Consider the following 27,506-nt stretch of genomic DNA (forward strand, 5'->3'; position numbering starts at 1 on the left):
ACAACATCCTACCGCCTTTGTTGTAACCGTTCCTCTTCCGGTATTCTGAAAGCAAATCTCTTTTTGCTGCGTGTCCTGAGCATCTGCTTTTTGCTGTTGTCTGATGTGTCTGGCACATTCAAGCTGTCTCCATCTGTAATAATGCCCACCATAGACCCAATCAATTGTCTGACAATTAAGACATAGGGCCTCCATAATTTTGGTTTAATGATATTGAAGGGCTTAAGTGTATTATTCAAGTTTCACCGAGTGCTTGCAGGACTATACACTAATCCTACAAAAGTTGTATTTCTAAAAGTGAGGAATTGTGTATAATATACAATCTATGAGAAAAAAATATATCAACTCCTAGTATAAGAGAACTGAGAAGCCTTTTAAATAAAATAAGTATCTGGTAACTAATTGATTTAAAGAAGCAAATAATGAGACAAACCTAATAGTAGGATGGCAGTTCCATGTGAACTGGTAGCACACAGGCCTGCAAGGACACCAGATTTGGAACTGTGGTTCATGCACTAAAATGTGGCAGTTCTACACTTGCCTACTGAATCTAGGGAGTAAATCTGATAGTAGATTTGCTGCGATTCTTCAGCAGATTTGACCTGGTGCAGCACCCACAGCTTATTTATTTCAATGGAAACTTTTCACAGTTGTGAGATTGTTTAAAGTAGTCCTGACCAGTTCAAAATATTTTAAATGGTCTTTTATGGCAGAGGTTACCAACCTTTTTTATGCCATGGAACCTTACCATTTTCTGAGGGGTCCGTGGACCCCAGATTTGGAACTCTTATTTTATGGTAAATTTTAAAAAAAAACAACAAAATAATGTTTGTTACATTTAAATTATGTGTCATTTCTAGCAATTGGATTCATACATTTCACCATTCTTTAGTAAGTAGGATAGTGATAGCAGATAGGAGCTAAACAGCATATGACACAAGCAGGCCATGGTGAATTTACCAAGTGGTTTTGGATGTTGCTGGTAAGTGCACCCAAGGCTTTTTAGTTTCACTTCTTACTATACACTTGTGTTTTTATTATATAACATTTTCCTTACCATGCAGTAAGTTTTCAGTGTTTATAAGCCAGCAACTCTCAACACTAGCATCTGCAGGATGTACAACTCCTATAATAATTATTAATTTGCTAAATTATTTTTAAATACTTTTGAATCTCAGGACATTCAGATGCATTCCAAAAGCTTTGCTGCTTAGACAGTCAGCTCAATAGTAGCTGCAGCAGAAATGACACAGGTACCCTTCCAGATCATTTCAAGTACTGTATTCTGGCAAGCTATAAATTATCTGTTCTTCATTTGATATTTTCTTGTGTAATTTTCTCTCCAGGATGAGCAGTCAGAGTAATAGCTCTATTATTATTTTTACTTGCTGTTCCAGGAATAATAATCAGAACTCCACAATCATCAGCACAAAACAAAATCAAGTCTGAAGACTTTTTGCAATACAAACTTAGTGTAGCACATAGAGATGTTTTACCTTGTTTTCCATAAGAGACTGTTCACCCTTTAACAAAATAATTACTGAAAAATGTACCATAGTGTTATTACACACAATGTTGTGTTCTTTTACTTGTAGTTTCTCAATTTAGACTTGCAAAATGCAAATGAGATTGTTAGAAATTTTAAATAAACAAAACAAGAATAAATACTGCATATCCAAGGGAGAATTTGTTGTCCCTGATCAAATCTCTTATTTTCTGGATGCTAATACCTCTTAAAAGTGAAGGCACATAATGATCTAAATGGGTAAAGCACAATTTTGTTCAGGATAAAATGGCAAGGATTCAACATTCCACAAGATTGTTTTGAAACAATTCCCCAAAATGTATGGAAAAACATTACAATTTCAATATGGCTAAATGAAATTAATAAAACTAACCTGAAAAATTATTCTTGAAATATATTAACCTTGGAGGTTCTGAGTTGAGCTGATTTAGTGTGCCATCACTACTTAATGGTCGGATCTAGTCACAACAATAAAATAAAACTTGTTAATGCACAATTGAAGCCGAGTAATGTCACTGTAAGAACAGATCTTTGTATTAGGAACTGCAACCATCTACAATACCTTTCTAAGAGGAATTGTTTGGACCCATTCCATGGTGTTCACATCAAAAACATCCACACCATACTCACTGTAGATTGTTAGATATGAAGTAGCATAACCTGGTATAGGCACAAAAAGCATATGATCAGTCAAATTGAGTGAAGGGTGTATCTCCAGTGAAATACGTACAAAATTGGCTTAACCCATGCATGAGAATTTCAGGCACAGGTTACAACCATTGTAAGTGTACATTCAGTAAATCTTCGTATAGGTTTAAAAGATATTACAACAGTTTAATGTCTCATGTGAAAGATGACACCCCAAATAAAATTGCATACCTTTTGTACTGCATTAGAATTTCTGGAGTGATACGTGAACACAGCCTCCTAACTCAGAGATAGGGGTACAATCAACAAAATCACAGTTGACAATCAAACAATACAATAGAGAATCTAAAGTTATTGGATTGAGAGTAGAACAAAGAGATTGTAAAAGACATAGATAAGTAAGTGGGCATATAGAGCTGTAACACACGCAAAAAATGTTGGTGAACGCAGCAGGCCAGACAGCATCTACAGGAAGAGGTACAGTCAACGTTTTGGGCCGGAACCCTTCATCAGGACTAACTGAAAGAAGAGATAGTAAGAGATTTGAAAGGGGGAGGGGGAGATCTGAAATGATAGGAGAAGACAATAGGGGAGGGGTGGATCAATTATCCTTTTTAGCATGATAAATAGAAGCAACACAGATTTCTGGATCATTGGGACCTCTTCTGGGGCAGGCGTGACCTGTACAAAAAGGACGGGTTACACTTGAATCCAAGGGTGACTATTATCCTGGCAGAGAGATTTGCTAAGGCTATTGGGGAGAGTTTAAACTAGAATTACTGGGGGGTGGGAACCAAACTGAAGAGATGGAGGAAGGGTGTTTGGCTCACAAATAGAGAAAGCTTGTAGGCAGTGTGAGAGGGAGGATAGGCAGGTGATAGAGAAGGGATGCGCTCAGACTGATGGTTTGAGATGTGTCTATTTTAATGCAAGAAACATCATGAACAAAGCGGATGAACTTAGAGCATGGATCAGTATTTGGAGCTGTGATGTTGTGGCTATTACAGAGACTTGGATGTCTCAGGGGCAGGAATGGCTGCTGAATGTGCCAGGCTTTAGGTGTTTCAGAAAGGACAGGGAGAGAGGCAAAAGAGGTGGGGGCATGGCACTGCTGATCAGAGATAGTGTCATGGCTGCAGAAAAGGAGGAAGTCACGGAGGGATTGTCTTCTGAGTCTCTGTGGGTGGAAGTTAGAAACAGGAAGGGGTCAATAACTCTACTGGATGTTTTTATAGACCACCCAATAGTAACAGGGTCATCGAGGAGCAGATAGGAAGACAGATTCTGGAAAGGTGTAATAACAACAGGGTTGTCGTGGAGGGAGATTTTAATTTCCCCAATATCGATTGGCATCTTCCTAGAGCAAGGGGCTTAGATGGGGTGGAGTTTGTTAGGTATGTTCAGGAAAGTTTCCTGACACAATATGTAGATAAGCCTACGAGAGGAGAGGCTGTACTTGATCTGGTATTGGGAAATGAACCTGGTCAGGTGTCAGGTCTCTCAGTGGGAGAGCATTTTGGAGATAACGATCATAATTCTATCTCCTTTACCACAGCATTGGAGAGGGATAGGAACAGACAAGTTAAGAAAGTGTTTAATTGGAGTAAGGGGGAATATGAAGCTATCAGACAGGAACTTAGCATAAATTGGGAACAGATGTTCTCAGGGAAATGTACGGCAGAAATGTGGCATATGTTTAGGGATATTTGCGTGACGTTCTGCATAGGTACGTTCCAATGAGACAGGGAAAGGATGGTAGGGTACAGGAACTGTGGCGTACTAAGGCTGTTGAAAATCTAGTCAAGAAGAAAAGAAAAGCTTACAAAATGTTCAAAAATCTAGGTAAGGATAGAGATCTAGAAAATTATAAGGCTAGCAGGAGGGAGCTTAAGAATGAAATTAGGAAAGTCAGAAGGGGCCATGAGAAGGCCTTGGTGAGCAGGATTAAGGAAAACCCAAGGCATTCTACGAGTATGCAAAGAGCAGGAGGATAAGATGTGAGAGAATAGGACCAATCAGGTGTGAAAGTGGAAAAATGTGTATGGAACCGGAGGAGATAGCAGATATGCTTAATGAATACTTTGCCTCGGTATTCACTACGGCAAAGGACCTTGGCGACTGCAGGGATGACTTACAGTGGACTGAAAAGCTTGTGCACAGACATTAAGAAAGAGGATGTGCTGGAGCTTTTGGAAAGCATCAAGTTGGACAAGTCACCGGGACCAGATGACATATACACCAGGCTACTGTGGGAGGTGAGGGAGGAGATTGCTGATCCTCTGGCAATGATCTTTGCATCATCAATGGGGATGGGAGAGGTTCCGGAGGATTGGAGGGTTGCAGATGTTGTTCCTTTATTCAAGAAAGGGAGTAGAGACAGCCCAGGAAATTATAGTCCAGCGAGTCATACTTCAGCAGTTGGTAAGTTGATGGAGAAGATCCCGAGAGACAGGATTTATGAACATTTGGAGAGGCGTAATATGATTAGGAATAGTCAGCAAGGCTTTGTCAAAAGTAGGTCGTGCCTTACAAGCCTGATTGTAAGGGAACCTTGCTTTGTGGATCCAGAATTGGCTTGCCCACAGAAGGCAAAGAGTGGTTGTAGACAGGTCATACTCTGCATGGAGGTCAGTGACCAGTGGTGTGCCTCAGGGATCTGTTCTGGGACCCCTTCTCTTCGTGATTTTTATAAATGACCTTTGAGGAAGTGGAGGGATGGGTTAGTAAATTTGCTGATGACACAAAGGTTGGAGGTGTTGTGGATAGTGTGGAGGGCTGTCAGAGGATACAACGGGACATCGATAGGATGCAAAACTGGGCTGAGAAGTGGCAGATGAAGTTCAACCCAGATAAGTGTCAGGTAGTTCATTTTGGTAGGTAAAATATGACGGCAGAATATAATATTAATGGTAAGACTCTTGGCAATGTGGAGGATCAGAGGGATCTTGGGGTCCGAGTCCATAGGACACTCAAAGCTGCTGCGCAGGTTGACTGTGTGGTTAAGAAGGCGTACGGTGTATTGGCCTTCATCAATCATGGAATTGAATTTAGGAGCCGAGAGGTAATGTTGCAGCTATATAGGACCCTGGTCAGACTCCAACTAGAGTACTGTGCTCAGTTCTGGTTGCCTCACTACAGGAAGGATGTGGAAGCCATAGAAAGAGTGCAGAGGAGAGTTCCAAGGATGTTGCCTGGATTGGGGAGCATCCCCTTTGAGAACAGGTTGAGTGAACTTGGCCTTTTCTCCTTGCAGCGGCAGAGGATGAGAGGTGACCAGATAGAGGTGTATAAGATGATGAGAGGCATTGACTGTCTGTATAGTCAGGCTTTTTCCCAGGGCTGAAATGGCTAACACGAGAGGGCACAGTTTTAAGGTGCTTGGAAGTAGGTACAGAGGAGACGTCAGGGATAAGTTGTTTTTCTTTTTAAGCAGAGTGTGGTGAGTGCATGGAATGGGCTGCCAGCAAAGGTGGTGGAAGTGGATTTGATAGAGTCTTTTAAGAGACTCCTGGATAGGTACATGGAGCTTAGAAAAAGAGAGAGCTATGGGTAACCCTAGGTAACTTCTAAAGTAAGTACACGTTCGGCACAGCATCATGCGCCAAAGGGCTAGCATACAGACAGAACAATTGAAGAAACCTTTAAGAATTTTTCCACTTATTTCTAGAGGATGACTGTCCCTGATTTGCTATTTCAGTTATGGGGCCTCAATGAGATCACATCTGCATCACTGTTTATATTATTTGTCCCCTTATTTAAAGAAAGACGGTTATACCTTGGAGGCATTTTAGAGGTTACCAGAGAAATGCCTTGAAGGACTGGTTGTCATTTGAGAAGAGTTTAGAGAGAACAGGCTTGAATTCAATGATGTTTAGAAGATTGAGAGGAGACAAATGAAACATACAAGACTCTCAGCTATCCTGACAGATGAAATTAAGAACAATGGCTTATAAGAAGCCATCTCTCTCAGGCAGATATAATGCAACTTCTTCTCATTTTGGAATTCTCTTCCTTCTGCTGCTGTCAAATAGATAATGCACTCAGCACTGTTGGCTGAATACAGTCTTTGGCATTACATTGCCATCAGTAGATGACCACAATGCCTTGGAGCTCGTATTCCATGAGCTGTTTTGTTGTCCAAGTTCCTGATTTTGCTGTTTAGCATGGACGTTGTTCCATTTGCAGCTTCAGCACAGTATCACCTTATTTATGGTTGAAGAGTCTCATGGAATACATTTCTGTTGCTGAACATGATCGTCAGTACCTCATGGATGTCTAGTTAGGAACTTCCAGTTCAATCATGTCTGTCCCAACTAACACAATAGGATGGATGATGAGATGACTGTAAAATCAGGATTTTAATCCACCACAGTTGTATGATGGCAACTTTGACAAAAACTGCCATGGAGTAACAGATAGAGGAAAAGCTGGGGAATCAATGTCCTAGATGTAATGCTAAACAGTTGAGCTACAGAAACAGTTCTTGACCCAAAACATTGACTGTTTATTCCCCTCCAATAGATGCCGCCTGACCTGCTGAATTTCTCCAGCATTTTGTGCATGTTACAAAATATTTTCAGCGTTTGCAGAATCTCATGTTTATGATATTATACACCTAAATGCAAATTGTTCCAGCTGTTACAACAACTGGCACCAACACAACCATATGGAAAACTATTCTGGTATGGCCTGTTTAGAAAAAAAAAATGGATGTCCAATCCAGCTAATCAATCATCTGGCAGAGATGCAAGGTATCACCAATTGTACCATCAAGTAGCACATACTCCCCCATAACCTGGTCTTTGATGCCCTGTTTGAGTTCTGCTGGGACCTCTCAGTTCCAGAATTCAAAGCCTCATTATAAGCATGGACCAAAGAGCTGAATTCTGGAGGTCAGGCAAGATTGATGGCCCTTGACATGAATACAGTATTTGACTAATTGGGGCATCAGTAAGCACAGGTAAAACTAACGTTGATTTGTAAAGTATAGCAATGCTCAAGTCACACATCACAAATATCAAAGACTCGGGATATTACTGCCAAAGCTCCTCAAAATACAGTCTAAGAACCAACCTTAGATGGTTCATTAATGACCTTTCTTCTGCCACAATAGAGGGCATGTTTGCTGATGACTGCACAATATTCAAATCAATTTGCATTTTCTCAGCAATTGAATCAGCCCACATCTGCATGCAGCAAGACCTTGATCCTTGATAACAGTTACTTACAGACTGATAGGTGACAAATAGCATTTGAGCTACAAGATTATGAGGCAATGATTGTCTCCTCCTGAACAGATACCCTTGACAGTCTATAACATTACCATTGCTGTCTTGGGGGAACCCACTGACCAGAATCTCAAATGCAACCACCTACAAGACTTGGTCAAGGGTTCAGTTGTTTATAACAAATGGAGGCATTTCCTGACATCCCAAAGATATAGCATCATCAAAAAGGCACATTAGCAATGGATGAGTGCAGCTTCAGCAATATCACGCTACCCAGGATAGAGAAAAGTACTTGAATAATGTCCCAACCACCATGCCATTAATTCCCTCAACCACCAACACACCATAGCTATAAGTGTATGCTACCCAGAAAATGCTCTCCAATTGTTATTCTAGATTACTCCAACGTCAGCAGCTCTCAGAACGGCACCCTCTAATAACACAACGGACAGCAGCAACAAGTGCTGTGCACCATCCTGACTATAAATATGTTTCACTTCTTCACCATCGATATGTCTAAATGCCAGAACTCCCTCTCACAAGCTCTCTGAAAGCACCTTCATGAGCAGTGCAATTGATTAGCAGTCTGACTCATTACCACCTTCTGTAGGGCAATCAGAGACAGGCAATAAATTCTCGATTCGCCAGCAATGCCAGGACCCTGAACGATGAACAGTCCTAAAATAAAATACACCTGGAACAGAGACTGGCCAGTTTATCTACTGCATTGATTCACCCTACTGCCTGCTGCAAACCCAGCCTGACAATTGTGTCTTCTGATGTGTGATCAACTCAATCAGTGGATTCATTACCAGGCAACACATACTGGTGGATGCTGAAAACCAACCCAGATTATATTCTGTTCCTATTCCTACTTCCAGTGTTTCTTCCAAGTGCTGATAACATAGAAACATAGAAAATAGGTGCAGGAGTAGGCCATTCGGCCCTTCGAGCCTGCACCGCCATTTATTATGATCATGGCTGATCATCCAACTCAGAACCCAGCCTTCCCTCCATACCCCCTGACCCCTGTAGCCACAAGGCTAACAACAGCTAAGGGAGGATAAGTGGAAATCAGGCCATTTTCCAAACTGATTCCATTGGGCTTTATGGAGTATGGAGTAAATGTTGAAGGTTCCTAAGGATACTCTCTCACTACAAAGAGTAGATCCAAACACAGGAGAAGTTACTCTTTAGAGGTTTCTATTCAAAAGTAATAATTAGAAAATATAATTAGTTTAATGAAAGATCTTTCACTGTCTGATTAGGTAATGTTTTTGTATGTGTTTTTGTTTTACAGAGTTAGTCACCAAATCAAGCCCATGTTGGTTTTCTGTTACAGTATTATTCAGTCTATCCATCTTGGTCCATTTAGAAAATAAAGCCTGAGAATACTCTACATACTTGTATTTTTAAAAATCTTGTTAAATAAATTGAAGTGTAGAATACACAGTCTTCTTGAAGCCCAAATTATTTAATATTAATTCAATTCAATGGATAATTATTAGATTTCTTATATAAGAAACTGCTTTGGGAAATTCTAGAGTTAGGCTTCCTATAGATGACAAATTTATACTAAAGTGAGAAAGAACATGACTAAACAGAAAATTCCCAAAAAGAAACCCTGAAAAGAACCAGCATAAAAAACTATACATACCACAGGCAACAGGAACTGCAGGCCACATTAATTCTTGCATACGTGATCTTCTGCCTTGCAAATCTACATATACCCCAATGTGGCTGAAGCAGAGCAAATACTCTTTGCTGCTAATCCGCACAGCACAAAGAGCATCAAAAGATTGTTGAGAGAGAAATGCAAGTGATGTGTCCATTGGATTTACAAGGTTAATGGAAAGTCCATCTCCCTGGACATTAAGCAGCGAAAATCCAGAAGGGTAGCCAATGCACAACCTTTCGTCAAATACTGCCATCCATTGCACGTTGCCTGGGGCCTGAATCTCATTGAATTTCTTGTAATAAGGCTTAGTTCGGCTAGTTTCATAGCACAAGATCTGCCGTTTCACTGCCACAAACAGACAGCTCACAACACTCTGCCGCAAAGATCCAGTAACCATAGTCTGACAGCCTTTTGTTTCAGCAAGTTTAACATCAAAGGTGGTCTCAGGTCCATCAAAAGCAGCCCATGGATAAAAATGAACATGTTTGTTTCGGCCACAAATAAGGACAATTAGATTTTCTTTGGGAATAAGTTCAATCTGGTGGACCTTTTTACAGTCAGCTGCACGTATTATCACTGCAATCAGAGAAAAATAATTTTATACAGTGTAAGATTTCCTGCATTCAAAATTCATAATAATGCAAATAAGGTACATTTTAATCATTTGCTGACTCTTTAAACCTTTCTGAATTTAGTAAAATGTTTAGAAAAGTTAATTTCTATTATTTGTTTCAAAGTATTACAATACACATTTTTGAAACTGGCAACATTGCTCAGTTACAATTACTGAATTAAAATAGCAAATCAATTATTTAGTAGCTTACTATCTCGTGTTAGCTCTACTGCATAAAGTCCTTCCTCTGTGCCTAGAGCTATACGCTCACGATCTAGGAGGGAAAAAAGAAATTAAGTTTGATTGTGCAAAAAGAAACTCTAAAGGTTAGTGTTAGAAATTGTACTTATAATTCAGTAAAAAAAAATGCCAATTAACTTACCTATAACAGCAGCAGATAAGCTTGTTTTAATAAAAGGCAGTGTACTATCATATGCTTCTTGTGGAGTATATACAACTCTATTTCTAAGTTTATTTTTTTGTAGGATATTCTGCAGCCCTTCCAAGATTCCAACCCATTTCCTCTTCTCACTCTCACTTTCTGTTAGAATAAGCAATGAACAAGTCCTTGGTGGCGAGGAGAGGAGCATTGTGGTCACCTATTGAACAAATTGGAGTTATATTCATCAATAAATTATATTTAAAAGTAATCAATCTTTCTTCCTGTGAACAACATTTGTTTTGATTTTTCCACAAGAACCAAATATTGCCGACCATTTACTAATTTAAAAAAGTATCTGTTTTTCACTGTGTGGTGTAATGCAGGATTGTGCCACAGAATTGAGTAGCAATACTTCTAATGGAACCTCCTACTCTGGGTCCGGATAACTGGAAGGAAGGGTCCAATATACTACAACATAGTGTCTATGAATGAATGGTACAAAATAGTTCTCTCTTCCACAGTATCCTGCCTTTGCAGAGAAAGTGAGATGGGGAGAGGAATGGGTCTGAGAATAGTGTGGGGTATGAAAGAAAGGATCCACTGGAGTTGAGGGTAAAGAACGAATCACATTGGAGGGCCAAGGTATGAACAGGGAAGTGTGGAAGAAGATAACGTGGACAGAGGCCAATGAAAGATATGAATCAGTAATAGAAATCAATGGGTTGAGATGTTGTGTGGATGATGGGAGGAAGCTTCCTGACAAAGAATAATTTTATTCAAATTAGATTTCATACAGAGTCTGTTATTCCTGAATGGTATGAAAACAAAATATGGATTAATCGCTTCCAAGCATAACTGAAACTCTCATTTCATGTACTTCTATATGCCAGGACAAATCACAAGAACTGCATATTAAGATTTATTTTGAGCGATTAATGCTAACCTTGAAAATGCAAGGAATATCCTTTCTGGTAGCATGAATTACATCGGATGCAAATACTGAACTCACAGAAAAAGCTTCATCTCTGCAAATTAAAGTTTTACAACATTAATCACATATTATATATATCCCAATGAAATCACGACAATATAAAAATGTAACAGGGAATTCCATATTTTTCTACAAAATATATACACTCTCGATATGAATTTACCAATCTTCTACAAATAAATATTGTGCCTAACATTTTCCTTGTACATCAAGTCATTTATGGGTCCTTTGACATTGTAAATAGATGTAAAAATAAAGGTGAATGAAGTATGTTTTTTTACAAATTTATGGATAATCACTGGAAGTTATACAACCTTAATTATTTATAAAATACTTCCCAAGACAAAAGTAAAATTACTTCTGACTCAATAAATGATTCTGAGTTCATCTCCAGTTACCCCACTGCAAATTGGTGTTTCTAATAATATTCCGCTGAGGCTAAACATTTGGGTAGAGAATGCACTGGGTAAAGCAACATGCACTGCATTTGGCATAACCATGTGATGTAAATGGAATGGAGAGAGTTTATACTGAGATGCTTAGTTTAATTTGAATTCCACACATTAGGCATCTCCCTCCATCACTGCCACTGCATTTGTTTTGCAGATCCCAAGAACATGCAGCATAAAAGAAATGTTCTTCCACTCACCAACAATCTATGATGATCAGTAATTGACCCCACTGCCAAAGGAAGCAGTTTTTCTCTTCCTTCATTGCCTATACTTTTTAAAAGATTATTTCAGATCCACTTAGAGCCTATTTCATTCCAAAACAACCTTAGATTTCTAGTCTATCCACATACCTGAAGTCCCTCATCCTCGGAGTCATTTTAATACATCTCTCCTGCACTCTCCATAAATAAAAATTACATCCTTCTTGGAATATGGAGCAAGACACCCAGAACTGGACACAATACTCCAGTTGCGATCGAATTGATGTTTTATAAAAGGTTAATTGTGATTTATTTGCTTTTGTACTCTATGCCTCTTTTTATAAAGCCCAGTGTGTTGTGCTTTAACCACATTTTCAACAAGCCCTGCCATTGTCAAACTACGCACATATATCCAAGATCTATCTCTCTATTTATTCCTCTTGGGTATTGTTTCCTCTGGTTTATATTGCCCTTTCTCATTCTTTACCTCACACTCAACAGTGCTCACTATCAAATTTCATGTAACACCAACTCATTCATTCCACCAGCCTATAGATAACTCTTTAAAGCTTATTATTATCCTCCTCACAATTCACTACATCTCCAAGCTTCATTTGAAATCTGGCCACTTACAGTCAAATCATAACAACCCGTTTGATAGCACCCCCACCCATTCACTCACATCACCTCCACGCTCAACAGTTTGAATCTAAAAGATGTAATACAGCAGCTCACCAAACTCCTTTAACAGCACCTTTCACTTCCAGAGCCTCTACCAGCTAGAAGGACAAGGGCAGCGAAGGCATGCAATACCACCACTTGGAAGTTCACTCCAGGACACACCTTGTCCCATGTTGTAAATATATCATTCCTTCACTACCACTGGATTAAAATCCTGGAACTCCCGTCCTTAAAGCAGTATAAGTACACTCACACCTCAAGAATTGTAGTAGGTCAAAAGAGCAGCTCACCACCACCTTCAAGGACACTTAGGGATGGGCAATGAATGCAGACTCAGCCTGCAAACTCTACATCCCTTGAATGAATTAAAAATAGCCCAGTCATTAAGTGAACTGGTAATCCTGGTACCAATATCTGGGGAACTCTTGCACACTTCCCTCAGTTGATAAAACCTTTTCCTACTAAGGGAATATTGAAAAGTTCTTTTTCAGATCAGAATGATGTCCAGTGTTCACTAAAAGTCAGTACCGTGACTACCACTTTTTAAATATATTTACCAACTACTTAGTCCATTTATACTATATTAGCTTAAGTTCCCTTATTGATCCTTGTAGCTTTCAAATAAACTTTAGTTATGCATTTTTCTTTCTCAAATCATTCTGCACCTGACTACTATTGATTTTGTTGCTAATTACTGTTTCTAGAAGGCAATCCATCACCATGATTAAACTGACCCACTTGCAGTTACTGAGTTTATTCCTGGTCCTTATGTGAATGAGTTTATCATTTGCAATTTTCCACTCAGACATTATTTTTGAATCTATACATTTGAACAATTATAGCCAGGACACCTGCAGTTTCCTCCCCTGAGCAATCTTGGATGCATCTCATCTGGACCAGGTGACATACAGTAACTACAGACCAGTCAGTTTAATCCTTGTGGTGGAATTGCAGCTGCAATTTCAGTTGATTGTGAAGTCCACTAGGTTGTATCAGATATTGCTGAAGGTCTTCCGGTCACAGTTGACAAAATCAGAGCAGAAATGGCTGCAGATCCAAATATCCGGACCTGCCTCTCGGTTTTTTTGCACTACCTTACTTTCCCTTTTCTATTTTCTATTTATGATTTATAATTTAAATGTTTAATATTTACTATTGATTTGTATTCCAGGAAGCACGAAGCGCAGAATCAAATATCGCTGTGATGATTGTACGCTCTAGTATCAATTGTTTGGTGACAATGAAGTATAAAGTATAGATCCTCTTCTTCAGCACATCTCCAGATACCTTGATGGATGGCCAGTCAAAGTTGAGGAAGATGTTGTACCCTTCTACTGACATCATACATCACACTCAACTGTGGACTCCTGCCTCATATTTGAGAGCAGAATTGTGATTGCACAAACACTTTGACCAAAAGTACTGAAACAATTCCACTATGGTCACCTGGGCATTATTCGAATGAAAGCCCTGACAAGATTCTTTGTGTACTGACCGGGCACAGAGAAAGCTATCACATTTATGTGCAAGCACCATTCTCAAGGCTCTGTGGCAGCAAAGAATCCAAGTAGAGTCAACCCACAACCAGGACCTCAGGCTACCAGATCTTGGAGTCAAGCACATATTGTCTTCGCTGGCCCAATCAATGGGTGTACCTACCTTGTCCTGGTTGATACCTATTCCAAATAGCCAGAAGTATTACCTATGAAGTCAATAATGACAGAGACTACCATTCAACTGATGCTACAGATCTTGAGCCGCCTTAGAATGCCAGAAATGCACGTTTCTGACAACTACACTCAATTCAGTTCACAGTTTGCTGCATTCTGCCAGGACAGTGGAAATATCCACATCAGCTCAACTCAAAGTGTCTACAGTCCAAAGGCCGAGTAAAGAGGTTTGTGGATACCTTCAAATGGTGACTTCTGAAGTCAAGAGGGGAAGGAGCATCATCCAAGTCTCTCAACACGTTTCTGCTGCCATTTCAAATTACACTGCATGTACACCCATGATAGTGTAGCCAAGTTTCCATCAAACTCAATATATAAGTTTGCTGATGACACAATTGTAGGCCGTATCTCGGGTAATGATGAGTTTGAGTACAGAGAGGAAATTAAGAACCTGGTGGCATGGTGCGAAGACAATAACCTATCTCTCAACTACCTTACTTTTTGCACTACCTTACTTCCCATTTATCTATTTTCTATTTATGATTTATAATTTAGATTTTTAATATTTACTAATTTAACTATTTTTAATATCTTTAATATTTAATATTTGTAATCCACGGAGTGTGAAGCGCAGAATCAAATATCACTGTGATGATTGTACATTCTAGTACCAATTGTTTGGTGACAATAAAGTATAAAGTACCCAGGTCTCAGCTGAAGCACTTTCAGGAAGAAAACTGTGCCCAGTGTTGGACACAATGTTGACAGTGTCCAATATCCAAGACAGCAGATAGTCAGGTGCACAAAGGCAGGCACACAGATCTTGGTCGACAGGTGAAATTATTCAAGCCCAGAAGTGCAGTGTGGGCCAGACAAAATCACAATGATCCCTTTGTAACAGATTGCCAAACGGATGGGGAAGTGATCTATGAAGTAACCGTGGATGGTCATCACTGGCGATGTCACATCAAGCAGTTGCGGACATGTGCTCCCGAAGGCACAAGTTTGTTGGGCAGATCATCAAACACAAAGCTGAACCTTCATTTCCTCCTGGAAGGGTTTTATTTACCCTGACTGAACCAACCACCAGTGCCAGCACAGCCGCAAGCAACATCATGACAAGGAAGTGACAGCTTTTTTCAAATCATGCAGGCAATTAAAGTGAACAACATTCCGAACCAAAACGGAGTCCTCGGATCTAAACCCAGAGCAGCCCAGAGTAGGCCCAAAGCCCGGCTTATCAGTTCATATTAGCAGGCATGGAGCACAGCTGATGCAGCAGTCTTTATAGCCTCAGCGCCATGGAGAGAGGAGTGACCACTGTGAAGAACTTGCAGAATCAGCTCTTGCTCCAGATCCTGATACCCTGTCTCTTGTATACCTCTATCAAATCTTTCCTCATTCTTCTATGCTTTCGGGAATAAAGTCCTAACGTATTAACCTTTCCCTTTAACTCAGGTTAAGTCCTGGTGATATCCTTGCAAATTGTCTCTGCATTCTTTCAATTTTATTGATATATTTCCTGTAGGTACACAATACTCCAAAATAGGCCTCACCAATGTCTTATACAACTTTAACATCCCAACTCCTGTACTCAGTACCTTGATTTATGAAGACTAATATGCCAAAAGCTTTCTTTACGACCGTAACTAACTGTGACTCCACTTTCAATTAATTATGAGCCTGTATTCCCAGATCCCTTCGTTCCACTGCACGCCTCAGTGCCCTACTGCTCACTGTGCAAGACCTATCATGGTTGGTCCTTCCAAATGCAACATCTCACACTTATCTGCATTAAATTCCATCTGTGATTTTTCAGCCCATTTTTCCTGCGGGTCCAGATCCCGCTGCAAGTTTGCTGTCCACTACACCATCAACCTTGGTGTCATCCATAAATTTGCTGATCGGGTTCAGCACATTATCATCCACATTGTTGATATGTTGTGGATGACAAACAAAAGACCCAGCACTGATCCCTGCAGCGTACCACTAGTCATAGGCCTCCAGTTACAGAGGCAACCAATTACAATACTCTCTGGCTTCTCTTGCAAAGCCAATGCCTAATCTAATTTACGACCTCATCTTGAATGCCAAGTGACTGAACTTTCTTGACCAATGTCCCATGCGGGGTCTTGTCAAAAGCATTGCTAAAGTCCATGTAGACAACATCCACTGCCTTGCCTTCAACTTTCCTGGAAACTTCACTGAAAAACTCAGTATGATTGATTAGATACTACCTACCAGGCACAAAAGACACAATCTCTAATCAGTCCCTGTCTATCCAAATTTTTATATAGCTGGTCTTTAAGAATACCTTTGAATAACTTACCCACTCCTGATGTCAGGCTCATTGGCTTATAATTTCCTGATTTATTCTTAGAGCTTTTCTTAAACAATGGAACATCAGCTATCCCCTATCCTCACGCACTCACCCATAGGTAAGAACATTGGACATTTTAAATATCTTTGCAAGGGCCCCTGCAATTTCAGCACAAGCCTCCCACAGGTCCATGGGAACACCTTGTAAGGCTCTGGGGATTTATCCACCCTAATTTGCCTCAGGACAACAAACACCTCCTGTAATCTGTACAGGGTCTATGAAGTTGACACTACTTTGCCTCACTTTTATTGACTCTGTGTCTCTCCCAGGTAAATATTGATGCAAAAAAAAATCTATTGAAGATCTCCCCCACCTCTTTCAGCTCCATGTATAGATGACCACTCTGATCTTCAAGAGGACCTATTTTGCCTCTTGCTATCCTTTTGCTCTTAAAATATCTGTTAAAACCCGTGAGATTCTACTTCAGTTTGTCTGCTAGAGTAACCTCTTAGCTCTCCTGATTTCCTTTTTTAAGGCTTCTCTTTCATTTAGTATACTCCTCACTCATTTGCTCCTTCTTGCTATATCTGCCATGCAACTCCTTCTTAACCAAACTCTGTACTCTCAAAATTTCACATTTGAAGTCCTCCCACCTACCAAGTATACCTTTGTCAGAAAACAACCTGTTCCAATCTACACTCGCCAAATCCTTTCTGATACCATCAAAATTTCCCTTGCTTCAATTTTGAATCTCAACCCAAGGACCATACCGATCTTTCTTCATAATTATCTTGAAACTAATGGCATTATGATCACTAGATGCAAAGTGTTCCCCTACACAAACTTCTGTTGCCTGACCTGTCTCATTCTCTAACAGATCTAGTATCGTACTCTCTCCAGTTGGGACTTCTATGTACTGAATAAGGAAACTTTCCTGAATACATTTAACAAACTCTTTCCCATCCAGCCCTTTTACAATATGGGAGTTCCAGTCAATATATGGCAAGTTACAATTACTAACTCTCGCAACCTTATCTTTCTTGCAATAGTCTATGCTCTCTCTACAGACTTGCCCCTCTAAATCCTGTGGACTGTTGGGTGGCCTACAACATAATCCCATTAATGTGGTCATCCCTTTCTTATTCCTCAGTTCCACCCATACAGCCTCAGCAACTCTCCAGTCTGTCCTCTCTGACACGGCCATAACATTTTCCCTGACTAGCAATGCCACTCCACCTCCTTTAATCCTTCCTGCTCTATCATGTCTAAAACAATGGAAACCTGGAGCATTGAGCTGCCAGTCCTCTTCCTCCTGCAATTGAGTCCCACAAATGACTATAATGTCACAATTCCACCTGCTGATCCATGCCCTGAGCTCATCTGTCTTCCCTACAATACAGTTTGCACTGAATTATACACAACTCAGAACATTCGTCCCCCATTGCTCAACCTTCCAAATCCTGACCTTGTATGTAGGCTTAATAACGTCTTTCCCCTCAACCAATTCACCATCTGCTCTGGCGCTCTGGTTCGTATTCTAGTGTAACTGCCCACCGTGCTGCACCAGCAAACCTTCCCACAATGACATTAGCTCTCATCTAGTTCAGGTGCAAACTGTCTCTTCTGTACAGCTCCCACCTTCCCTGGAAGAGAGCCCCATGATCCAAAAATCGGAAGCCCTCCCACCTGCACCATCTCTTTAGTCATGTACTAAACTGTATGATCTTCCTATTTCTGGCCTCGTGAGCACGTGGCATGAGTAGCAATCTTGAGATCACAACTCTGGAGGTCCTGTCCTCTAACTTAGCACCTAACTCTCCGAACTCACTTTCCAGGACCTTGTCACTCTTCCTCCCCATGTCATTGGTACCAGTATGGTCCATGATTTCTGACCATTCACCCTCCTACTTAAAACTGCTGGACTCTATCCAAAATGAGCCTGACTCTGGCACCCAGGAGGCAACATACCATCTGGGAATCTCGTTCTTGTTCACATCTCCTGTCTGTTCTCTCAATCAATAAATTCCCATCACTAGAGCTTGCCTCTTCTCCCCATTTCCTTTCTGAGCCACAGATCTGACTGAGGTGACTTTCTTCTGCTATGTAATCACCCATGCCAACAGTATCAAAGTATGGTCTATCTTGAGGGAAATGGCCACAGGGCTACCCTGCACTATCCCTTTTCCCCCTCGTGATGGTCACCCAGTTACCTGTGTCCTGCACCATAGATGTAACTACTTCCCTGTATGTCCTGTCCATCAACCCCTCAGCCTTCTAAATGATTTGGAGTTCATCCAGTTCCAGTTCCAATTCCATAACATATTCTGCAAGAAACTACACTGGATACACTTCTTCCAGGTGTAGCTAGCAGGGACGTTGGCGGTCTCCCTGCCTTCCTTCATACAGCACGAGGAACATTCCACTATCCTGCCTGGCACCCCACTGCACTTAACTGTGCAATAAGAAAAATTAAATGAAAATAAAATCTACCTACAGTCTCTTAAACATAGAAACATAGAAAATAGGTGCAGGAGTAGGCCATTCGGCCCTTCGAGCCTGCACCGCCATTTATTATGATCATGGCTGATCATCCAACTCAGAACCCAGCCTTCCCTCCATACCCCCTGACCCCTGTAGCCACAAGGGCCATATCTAACTTCCTTTTAAACATAGCTAATGAACTGGCCTCAACAGTTTGCTGTGGCAGAGAATTCCACAGATTCACCACTCTCTGTGTGAAGAAGTTTTTCCTAACCTCGGTCCTAAAAGGCTTCCCCTCTATCCTCAAACTGTGACCCCTCGTTCTAGACCTCCCCAACATCGGGAACAATCTTCCCGCATCTAGCCTGTCCAATCCCTTTAGGATCTTATACGTTTCAATCAGATCCCCCCTCAATCTTCTAAATTCCAACGAGTACAAGCCCAGTTCATCCAGCCTTTCTTCATATGAAAGACCTGCCATCCCAGGAATCAATCTGGTGAACCTTCTTTGTACTCCCTCTATGGCAAAGATGTCTTTCCTCAGATTAGGGGACCAAAACTGCACACAATACTCCAGGTGTGGTCTCACCAAGGCCCTGTACAACTGCAGTAGTACCTCCCTGCTCCTGTACTCGAATCCTCTCGCTATAAGTGCCAGCATACCATTCGCCTTTTTCACCGCCTGCTGTACCTGCATGCCCACTTTCAATGACTGATGTATAATGACACCCAGGTCTCGTTGCACCTCCCCTTTTCCTAATCGGCTACCATTCAGATAATAATCTGTTTTCCTATTTTTGCCACCAAAGTGGATAACTTCACATTTATCCACATTAAATTGCATCTGCCATGAGTTTGCCCACTCACCCAACCTATCCAAGTCACCCTGCATCCTCTTAGCATCCTCCTCACTGCTAACACTGCCACCCAGCTTCGTGTCATCCGCAAACTTGGAGATGCTGCATTTAATTCCCTCATCCAAGTCATTAATATATATTGTAAACAACTGGGGTCCCAGCACTGAGCCTTGCGGTACCCCACTAGTCACCGCCTGCCATTCTGAGAAAGTCCCGTTTATTCCCACTCTTTGCTTCCTGTCTGCTAACCAATTCTCCACCCACACCAATACCTTACCCCCAATACCGTGCGCTTTAAGTTTGCACACTAATCTCCTGTGTGGGACCTTGTCAAAAGCCTTTTGAAAATCCAAATATACCACATCCACTGGTTCTCCCCTATCCACTCTACTAGTTACATCCTCAAAAAATTCTATGAGATTCGTCAGACATGATTTTCCTTTCACAAATCCATGCTGACTTTGTCCGATCATTTCACCGCTTTCCAAATGTGCTGTTATCACATCCTTGATAACTGACTCCAGCAGTTTCCCCACCACCGACGTTAGGCTAACCGGCCTATAATTCCCCGGTTTCTCTCTCCCTCCTTTTTTAAAAAGTGGGGGTACATTAGCCACCCTCCAATCCTCAGGAACTAGTCCAGAATCTAACGAGTTTTGAAAAATTATCACTAATGCATCCACTATTTCTTGGGCTACTTCCTTAAGCACTCTGGGATGCAGACCATCTGGCCCTGGGGATTTATCTGCCTTCAATCCCTTCAATTTACCTAACACCACTTCCCTACTAACATGTATTTCACTCAGTTCCTCCATCTCACTGGACCCTCTGTCCCTTACTATTTCTGGAAGATTATTTATGTCCTCCTTAGTGAAGACAGAACCAAAGTAATTATTCAATTGGTCTTCTCCTCGCCAAAGCCTTTATGAGCTAAAGCCTGAAACCCTGAACTACTAACACTGGCCCATTTACATAATGGCCACTCCGCTTAACTTCTTTTTATTGGACCTTGCCAAGTGCCTAATTATGCACACTCTCCTTGGGAACTGCAGTGCGCAGAACATCCTTTTGAAATCTCTCTCCCATTATGCAATCCAATGCCTCCTTGGGAACTGTGGCGCGCAGAATTCATTTCGCCTGAATATCAGTAACCAATTTAAACAATGAGGATTTTAACTGTCAGGCCACACAAGTCATATTATCATCCCAAGTATGAAGAAATGATTTACGTGCTGCTTAGTGATGTCAAACTCAAGAGAATATTGCTGTGGATCTAAATTTTATAATGTTTAGGATTCATGAAGAAATAGCCACAAGTATTGGATTTTTTTTTCCTTTTAAGAGCTGTTACGAGAATACACATAAAATTAAGATGTTTGCTGGCCTGGGCTAGCATCAGTGGCATCAGCAGTTGGTCTGCCACCTGCCCTCAGGGGAAGGAGAGATAAGGAACAATGGAGCAGCGTCTGGAGATGTGTAATGAAGGGATGTGGGAGAGAGAGAGCTGTCTGAAGCGGCTCCCCCCTTTGAACCCTGAACTGTTTGAAGTGATGGACAGGCGATGCCCCAGCAGGGGGATAAAAAGGGACAGGTTCGCTAAGACAGACACACGCCACCCGAGGTAACGAGACCCTGGAAGCGGTGCGCCTCTCACGAGTGGGTGAGAAGTACCAGACAACGACCAGGGTGGAAAGGTACGATCAGCGGGAACCCGGTGTGTGTCCGCCCTTGCCTGGGTGCCGGGTTCACTGCAGAGGATCGACCGCATCTGGAGGAGGGGTCACAGTCGGTGACCTCAGGTGACATCACCAAGGACCCGCCCAAAAGTTGCTTGTGAGCCATCTTGCCGGTCTGTGAGTGAAGCTGTGCTGAATGATCAGTTGTTCCTGTTCTCTCTGTCTCTCTTCCCCCACGTTGTCCATCGCCATGACAACAATTACTGTGAACTGAACTGGACTGAACTTTGAGTCATTTTGAAATTTGGTCATTTACCCCTAGACAACGATAGAGCTTGAGTGATGCTGTTATCTTAATTCTGTGCACATGTGTGTTTATCATCACTGAACTGTTGCATTTATTATCCTTTCGATTACTGTGTTGCTTGTTTCTTTAATAAAACTTTCTTAGTTCTAGTACTCCAGACTCCAACTGAGTGATCCATTTCTGCTGGTTTGGCAACCCAGTTACGGGGTACGTAACATAAGTGGGGTTCTCGTCCGCGATTTTGAACGCTAAATTTGGGACCGAGTAAATTGATTGGGTTAAAATTCCCGAAAGAAAGAAAAGACAAACAGCAGAAATGGAGGCTGAGGAATTTATAAAGGCGCCGACCTTGGAGGCATTAGACGATGCCAGGAAATCAGAATTGATAGCTGTGGCCAAACGGTTGAATCTTGCTAAGGTGAAGTCGACAATGAGGAGAGAGGAGATACACAGAGCTATTGTAGAGCACTATGTATCTAAAGGTGTGTTTCCCCAAGGTGAGCTGGGGATGGTGTCTATTGAAAAACCTGCTGGAGACGCGGTACAAGTACAGCTTGAAAAACTGAGACTCGAGCACGAGTTCCGGGTACGACAGTTGAAAGAGAAGAGAAAGAGAGAGAGAGACAGTTAGAGAGAGAAGAGAAAGAGAGGCAATGGGAGCGAGAAGAGAGAGGGAAACAGAGGGAAAGGGAATTTGAGCTGGAGAAGTTGAAGATAAGGGCCGAGCAGGGGCTCGTGCCGAACCAAGGTGGAGGGTTCCGGGCGACCCAGGAGGTTAGGCTGGTTCCCCCATTTGATGATACCGACGTGGATCAGTACTTTCTCCACTTCGAAAAAGTGGCTATAAGTCAGGACTGGCCGAGGGATAAGTGGATTGTTTTACTTCAGAGTGTACTGAAAGGGAAGGCCCAAGAAGCTTACTCAGCTTTGTCCGCGGAAGATGCCCAGAGGTATGAGGTGGTGAAAGAGGCCATCCGCAGGATTTATGAGTTGGTCCCGGAGGCATACCGGCAGAGGTTCCGGAATGCGAGGAAGCAGTGGGACCGCACCGTATTTGGAGTTTGCCCGTGAGATGCAAACATATTGTGAGCGTTGGTGCGCCTCGAAGGGGGTAGAGGGGGATTATGACAGACTGCTGCAACTGATCCTGATTGAGCAGTTTAAAGGTTGTGTCCCTGAGGGTATGAGACCCTACCTCGATGAGAAAGAGGCAGCCACGTTAGCCGCAACTGCTAAATTAGCGGATGAGTATGCTTTGACGCATAAAATGAAGTTTGCCCCGAGTAAAGGCAACCTGAAGGGTAGTCAGGACGGCGGGGAGAGTCCGCCGGAAAAGTCAGAAAGTAAGCCGGGGACTAGTGAAAAGGATAAGGTAGACCGGGAGCAGTCTGGTAGGAAGTCTCCTGGGGTCGTCTGTTATAATTGTGGGAAAGCCGGACACTTTGCGTCCAGGTGCTTTGCCCCAAGGAAGGAGACGGGGAAAGGAAAAGCGGAAATTTTGAATGGCTGTATCGAGCTGTTAAGCGAACCGCTAGGGAAGGACAGGTCTGAAAAAGTCCAGGAAGGGCGCGAGAGGTTTATCTCGGCCGGATTGGTGTCAGTGAAGGAGAGGTTAAAACCAGTTCCAGTGCGGATCTGGAGAGACACGGGAGCGTGTCAGTCACTAATACTGAAGAGTGTATTAGAGTTTAGCTCAGAGACCCAGACTGGGGAGGTAGAGGTCAAAGGTGTTGGGGAAGGGACAGAGTCAGTCCCTTTGCACCAGATACACTTACAGAGCAACCTGGTCTCTGGACTGGTCACAATCGGGGTGAGGTCCGAATTACCGATGAAAGACGTGGAAGTCTTGCTCGGTAATGACATCGCCGGAGGAATCGTGTTCCCAGTCGTGAGATTGACGGGTCAGCCTGCCAGCATTGAGGCCCCGCCCATGGACTCGCGGGTTCATCACGGGCCCGCGATGGTGAATTTGGCTGAAACATTTCTGCCAAGCTTGTATGAGACAGGGGTGTAGTGAGATAAGAGGTAGTGAGGGAGCTGGGACGACCCTTGTTGTTGTGGTCCGGGACAAAACCAAATGAGAGGTTACATTGGTCGCAATTCATCAGTGTTTTTGGCCACTAAGAAGTTTGCTGAGTTGGAGCCTGGTCTAAGGGATTATTAATAACACGTGTAAAAGGAACAGAAAATGTGATGACTGTCTGTCAAGGTGTTGACAGCTTCAAACTCGCTGTGTTAGCCAAATAGCTGATAAAGATGTATATTGTGTATGTATCAAATAATGTAGTCATGTTCGTAATTTTTACCTCCCGGTAAAAATTCTTAAAGGGGGAAAGTGTTACGAGAATACACATAAAATTAAGATGTCTGCTGGCCTGGGCTAGCATCAGTGGCATCAGCAGTTGGTCTGCCACCTGCCCTCAGGGGAAGGAGAGATAAGGAACAATGGAGCAGCGTCTGGAGATGTGTAATGAAGGGACGTGGGAGAGAAAGAGCTGTCTGGAGCGGCTCCCCCCTTTGAACCCTGAACTGTTTGAAGTGATGGACAGGCGATGCCCCAGCAGGGGGATAAAAAGGGACAGGTTCGCTAAGACAGACACACGCCACCCGGGGTAACGAGACCCTGGAAGCGGTGCGCCTCTCACGAGTGGGTGAAAAGTACCAGACAACGACCAGGGTGGAAAGGTACGATCAGTGGGAACCCGGTGTGTGTCCGCCCTTGCCTGGGTGCCGGGTTCACTGCAGAGGATCGACCGCATCTGGAGGAGGGGTCACAGTCGGTGACCTCAGGTGACATCACCAAGGACCCGCCCAAAAGTTGCTTGTGAGCCATCTTGCCGGTCTGTGAGTGAAGCTGTGCTGAATGATCAGTTGTTCCTGTTCTCTCTGTCTCTCTTCCCCCACGTTGTCCATCGCCATGACAACGATTACTGCGAACTGAACTGGACTGAACTTTGAGTCATTTTGAAATTTGGTCATTTACCCCTAGACAACGATAGAGCTTGATTGATGCTGTTCTCTTAATTCTGTGCACATGTGTGTTTATCATCGCTGAACTGTTGCATTTATTATCCTTTCGATTACTGTGTTGCTTGTTTCTTTAATAAAACTTTCTTAGTTCTAGTACTCCAGACTTCAACTGAGTGATCCATTTCTGCTGGTTTGGCAACCCAGTTATACGTAACAGAGCACATAAATAAATCAAAGGAAATAAACACTGATATCCTCTAGTCTGAAAGAGAAAGTATCAATAATCCACACTGACAAATTATTACTCTTCTTAGCTATGAAAACTTACCTCAAATCTAGCACCTGGCTAGCAACAACTCCGGGCTGTGTGGATCTGCCTTCAGCTACATCATACAGAAAAAGCTTACAATCGCAAACAACTGCATATGCGCGTTGCCATCCTTTCTTCACCCCAGTCGGCTTAGGAACCTTAAGTATCAAGAAAGGAAGGAAATTAAAGTTGTAGTGTTTCTGGTCAACATGATATTTCAGTTAGAAACTCTGCACAAATTCCTTTAAATATTGATATACTCAACTGTCTTCTCTAAAAACCTTTACACCATTTTTATACCTTTTTCCTCAACTATTTAGATTCAGACAACCATTGCTTTTTATTTTGTTCTTTGCAGTTCCAAAAGTAATTATGTGTTATTATCCCAAAGAATGAAATCTCCCCAAAATAAAACTTGGCACACTGTTTTAGAAGGCACAATGCTGATTGGAAAGCTATTTGAATGCTATGGCACAGTTAGCCACCTATTGCAGTTGATACTCCCGTTGATACCAAGCTGATTGCCTCCTCGTGTTTCTGTTTCACTTATGTTATAGACAAACAACATCATAAATGTTCAACATTGAGAATATCTGAAAAGGAATTTTCAAAGAGACATCTTGGTTTGTCAGTCTACAAACTCTCATTCTTTCACACTAGTGCTAATACAACCAAAGTGATTTAGATTAGATTATCATATTTATCAGTCTGCAATGAAATCCCTTGCTTGCATCAAGTCACAGAGTAAACAGAATACATGGTAAGAATAAATACAGTGACAAACACAAAACAACAGAATGGTCTAATATTGAGTAAACACTGAGGCACAATTCCTGATTGAGAAGTTGCAGAACCTGGGCCTCTGTATCTCCCTCTGCAATTGGATCCTCGATTTCCTACCAGAAGACCACAATCTGTGCGGATTGGTGATAATATCTCTACCTCGCTGACCATCAACACTGGTGCACCTCAGGGGCGTGAGCTTAGCTCACTGCTCTACTCTCTATATACCCATGACTGTGTGACTAGGCATAGCTCAAATACCATCTATAAATTTGCTAGCAATACAACCATTATTGGTAGAATTTCAGATGGTGACGAGAGGGCGTACAGGAGCGAGATATGCCAACTAGTGGAGTGCTGTTACAGTAACAACCTGGTACTCAACGTCAGTAAGACGAAAGAGCTGATTATGGACTTCAGGAAGGGTAAGACGAAGGAACACATAGCGATTCTCATAGAGGGATCAGAAGTGGAGAGAGTGAATAGTTTCAAGTTCTTGGGTGTCAAGATCTCTGAGGATCTAAGTTGGTCCCCACATATCGATGCAGTTATAAAGAAGGCAAGACGGTGATACTTCAACAGGAGTTTGAAGAGATTTGGTATGTGAACAAATACATTCAAAAACTTCTATAGATGTACCGTGGAGAGCATTCGGACAGGTTGCATCACTGTCTGATATGGGTGGGGTAGCTACTGCACAGGACAGAAAGAAGCTGCAGAGGGTTGTAAATCTAGTCAGCTCTATCTTGGATACTAGCCTACAAAGTACCCAGGACATCTTCAGGGAGCGGTGTCTCAAAAAGGCAGCATCCATTATTAAGGACCTCCAGCACCCAGGGCATGCCCTTTTCTCACTGTTACCATCAGGTAGGAGGTACAGAAGCCTGAAGGCACACACTCAGCAATTCAAGAACAGCTTCTTCCCTCTGCCATCCGATTCCCAAATTGACACTGAACCCTTGGACACTACCTCACTTTTTAAAAAAATATATTATTTTGATTTTATGCACCATTTTTAATCTATTCAATATACATATACTGTAATTGATTTATGTATTTTTTTTTCTTCTATATTATGTATTGCATTGAACTGCTGCTGCTAAGTTAACAAATTTCACGACGCATGCTGGCGATAATAAACCTGATTCTGATTCTGATTCATTGCTAAAAATGACAGAAAAATAATTTTCATACCTTGACATAACCTTTGTATGCAGTTCCTATCCCTCTCTGGACATCTATTCCAAGTGGCCTCTTTGCTTGCTCAGATGGAATTGGACATACTTGAGGGGCACTGTCTTTGCACAATACGTGGCAAATAAATGAGCAAACTATGGAACAAATAAAGGAGTTTTATTAACTATTTAACAAAATGCAACGAATTTTATTGCAATACAAGTATTTGAAACTGTTGTACAGAAATTTGGATACTACCTAGCAACTACACAAATTTTCACTCAATGTTAATTTTGTACTGAAACAAAATACAGGTATAGAATTAGTTCTACAAATCGCAAAGTTTCATATGATATAAATAATGTTAAATCTGAATATTAAAGGTATTACTACAAATAATACTAATATATCACTCACCGTCACAAGCATATCCCTGTCGCACTAAACCCACCATCAGAGATGTACAATGGCTACACTGTGTAGGGCTTGAGAAATTTCTAATGCTGACCTGATGGGCTTTAGGCTAAAAGAAATTAAAAACGGTTACAGTCTTAAATC

General features: G+C 41.8%; 1 protein-coding gene across 1 annotated transcript in view; it reads right to left on the minus strand.

Moving 5' to 3' along the window:
* The window catches only part of cdc42bpb (CDC42 binding protein kinase beta (DMPK-like)), a 215,867-nt gene that overhangs the window by 10,983 nt on the left and 177,378 nt on the right, over positions 1-27,506 (minus strand). Inside the window, exons 24-33 of the mRNA XM_063047649.1 lie at positions 27,366-27,471; positions 26,967-27,103; positions 25,008-25,147; positions 11,018-11,099; positions 10,075-10,291; positions 9,904-9,966; positions 9,059-9,655; positions 2,088-2,185; positions 1,899-1,983; positions 13-133 (exon numbers count right to left, since the gene is read on the minus strand). Of these exons, the coding sequence (XP_062903719.1) occupies positions 13-133; positions 1,899-1,983; positions 2,088-2,185; positions 9,059-9,655; positions 9,904-9,966; positions 10,075-10,291; positions 11,018-11,099; positions 25,008-25,147; positions 26,967-27,103; positions 27,366-27,471 (1,646 nt within the window). The remainder of the gene's footprint in view (positions 1-12; positions 134-1,898; positions 1,984-2,087; positions 2,186-9,058; positions 9,656-9,903; positions 9,967-10,074; positions 10,292-11,017; positions 11,100-25,007; positions 25,148-26,966; positions 27,104-27,365; positions 27,472-27,506) is intronic.

This window comes from Mobula hypostoma, chromosome 1 (genome assembly GCF_963921235.1).
Source record: "Mobula hypostoma chromosome 1, sMobHyp1.1, whole genome shotgun sequence".
In the NCBI taxonomy this organism is placed as follows: domain Eukaryota; kingdom Metazoa; phylum Chordata; class Chondrichthyes; order Myliobatiformes; family Myliobatidae; genus Mobula; species Mobula hypostoma.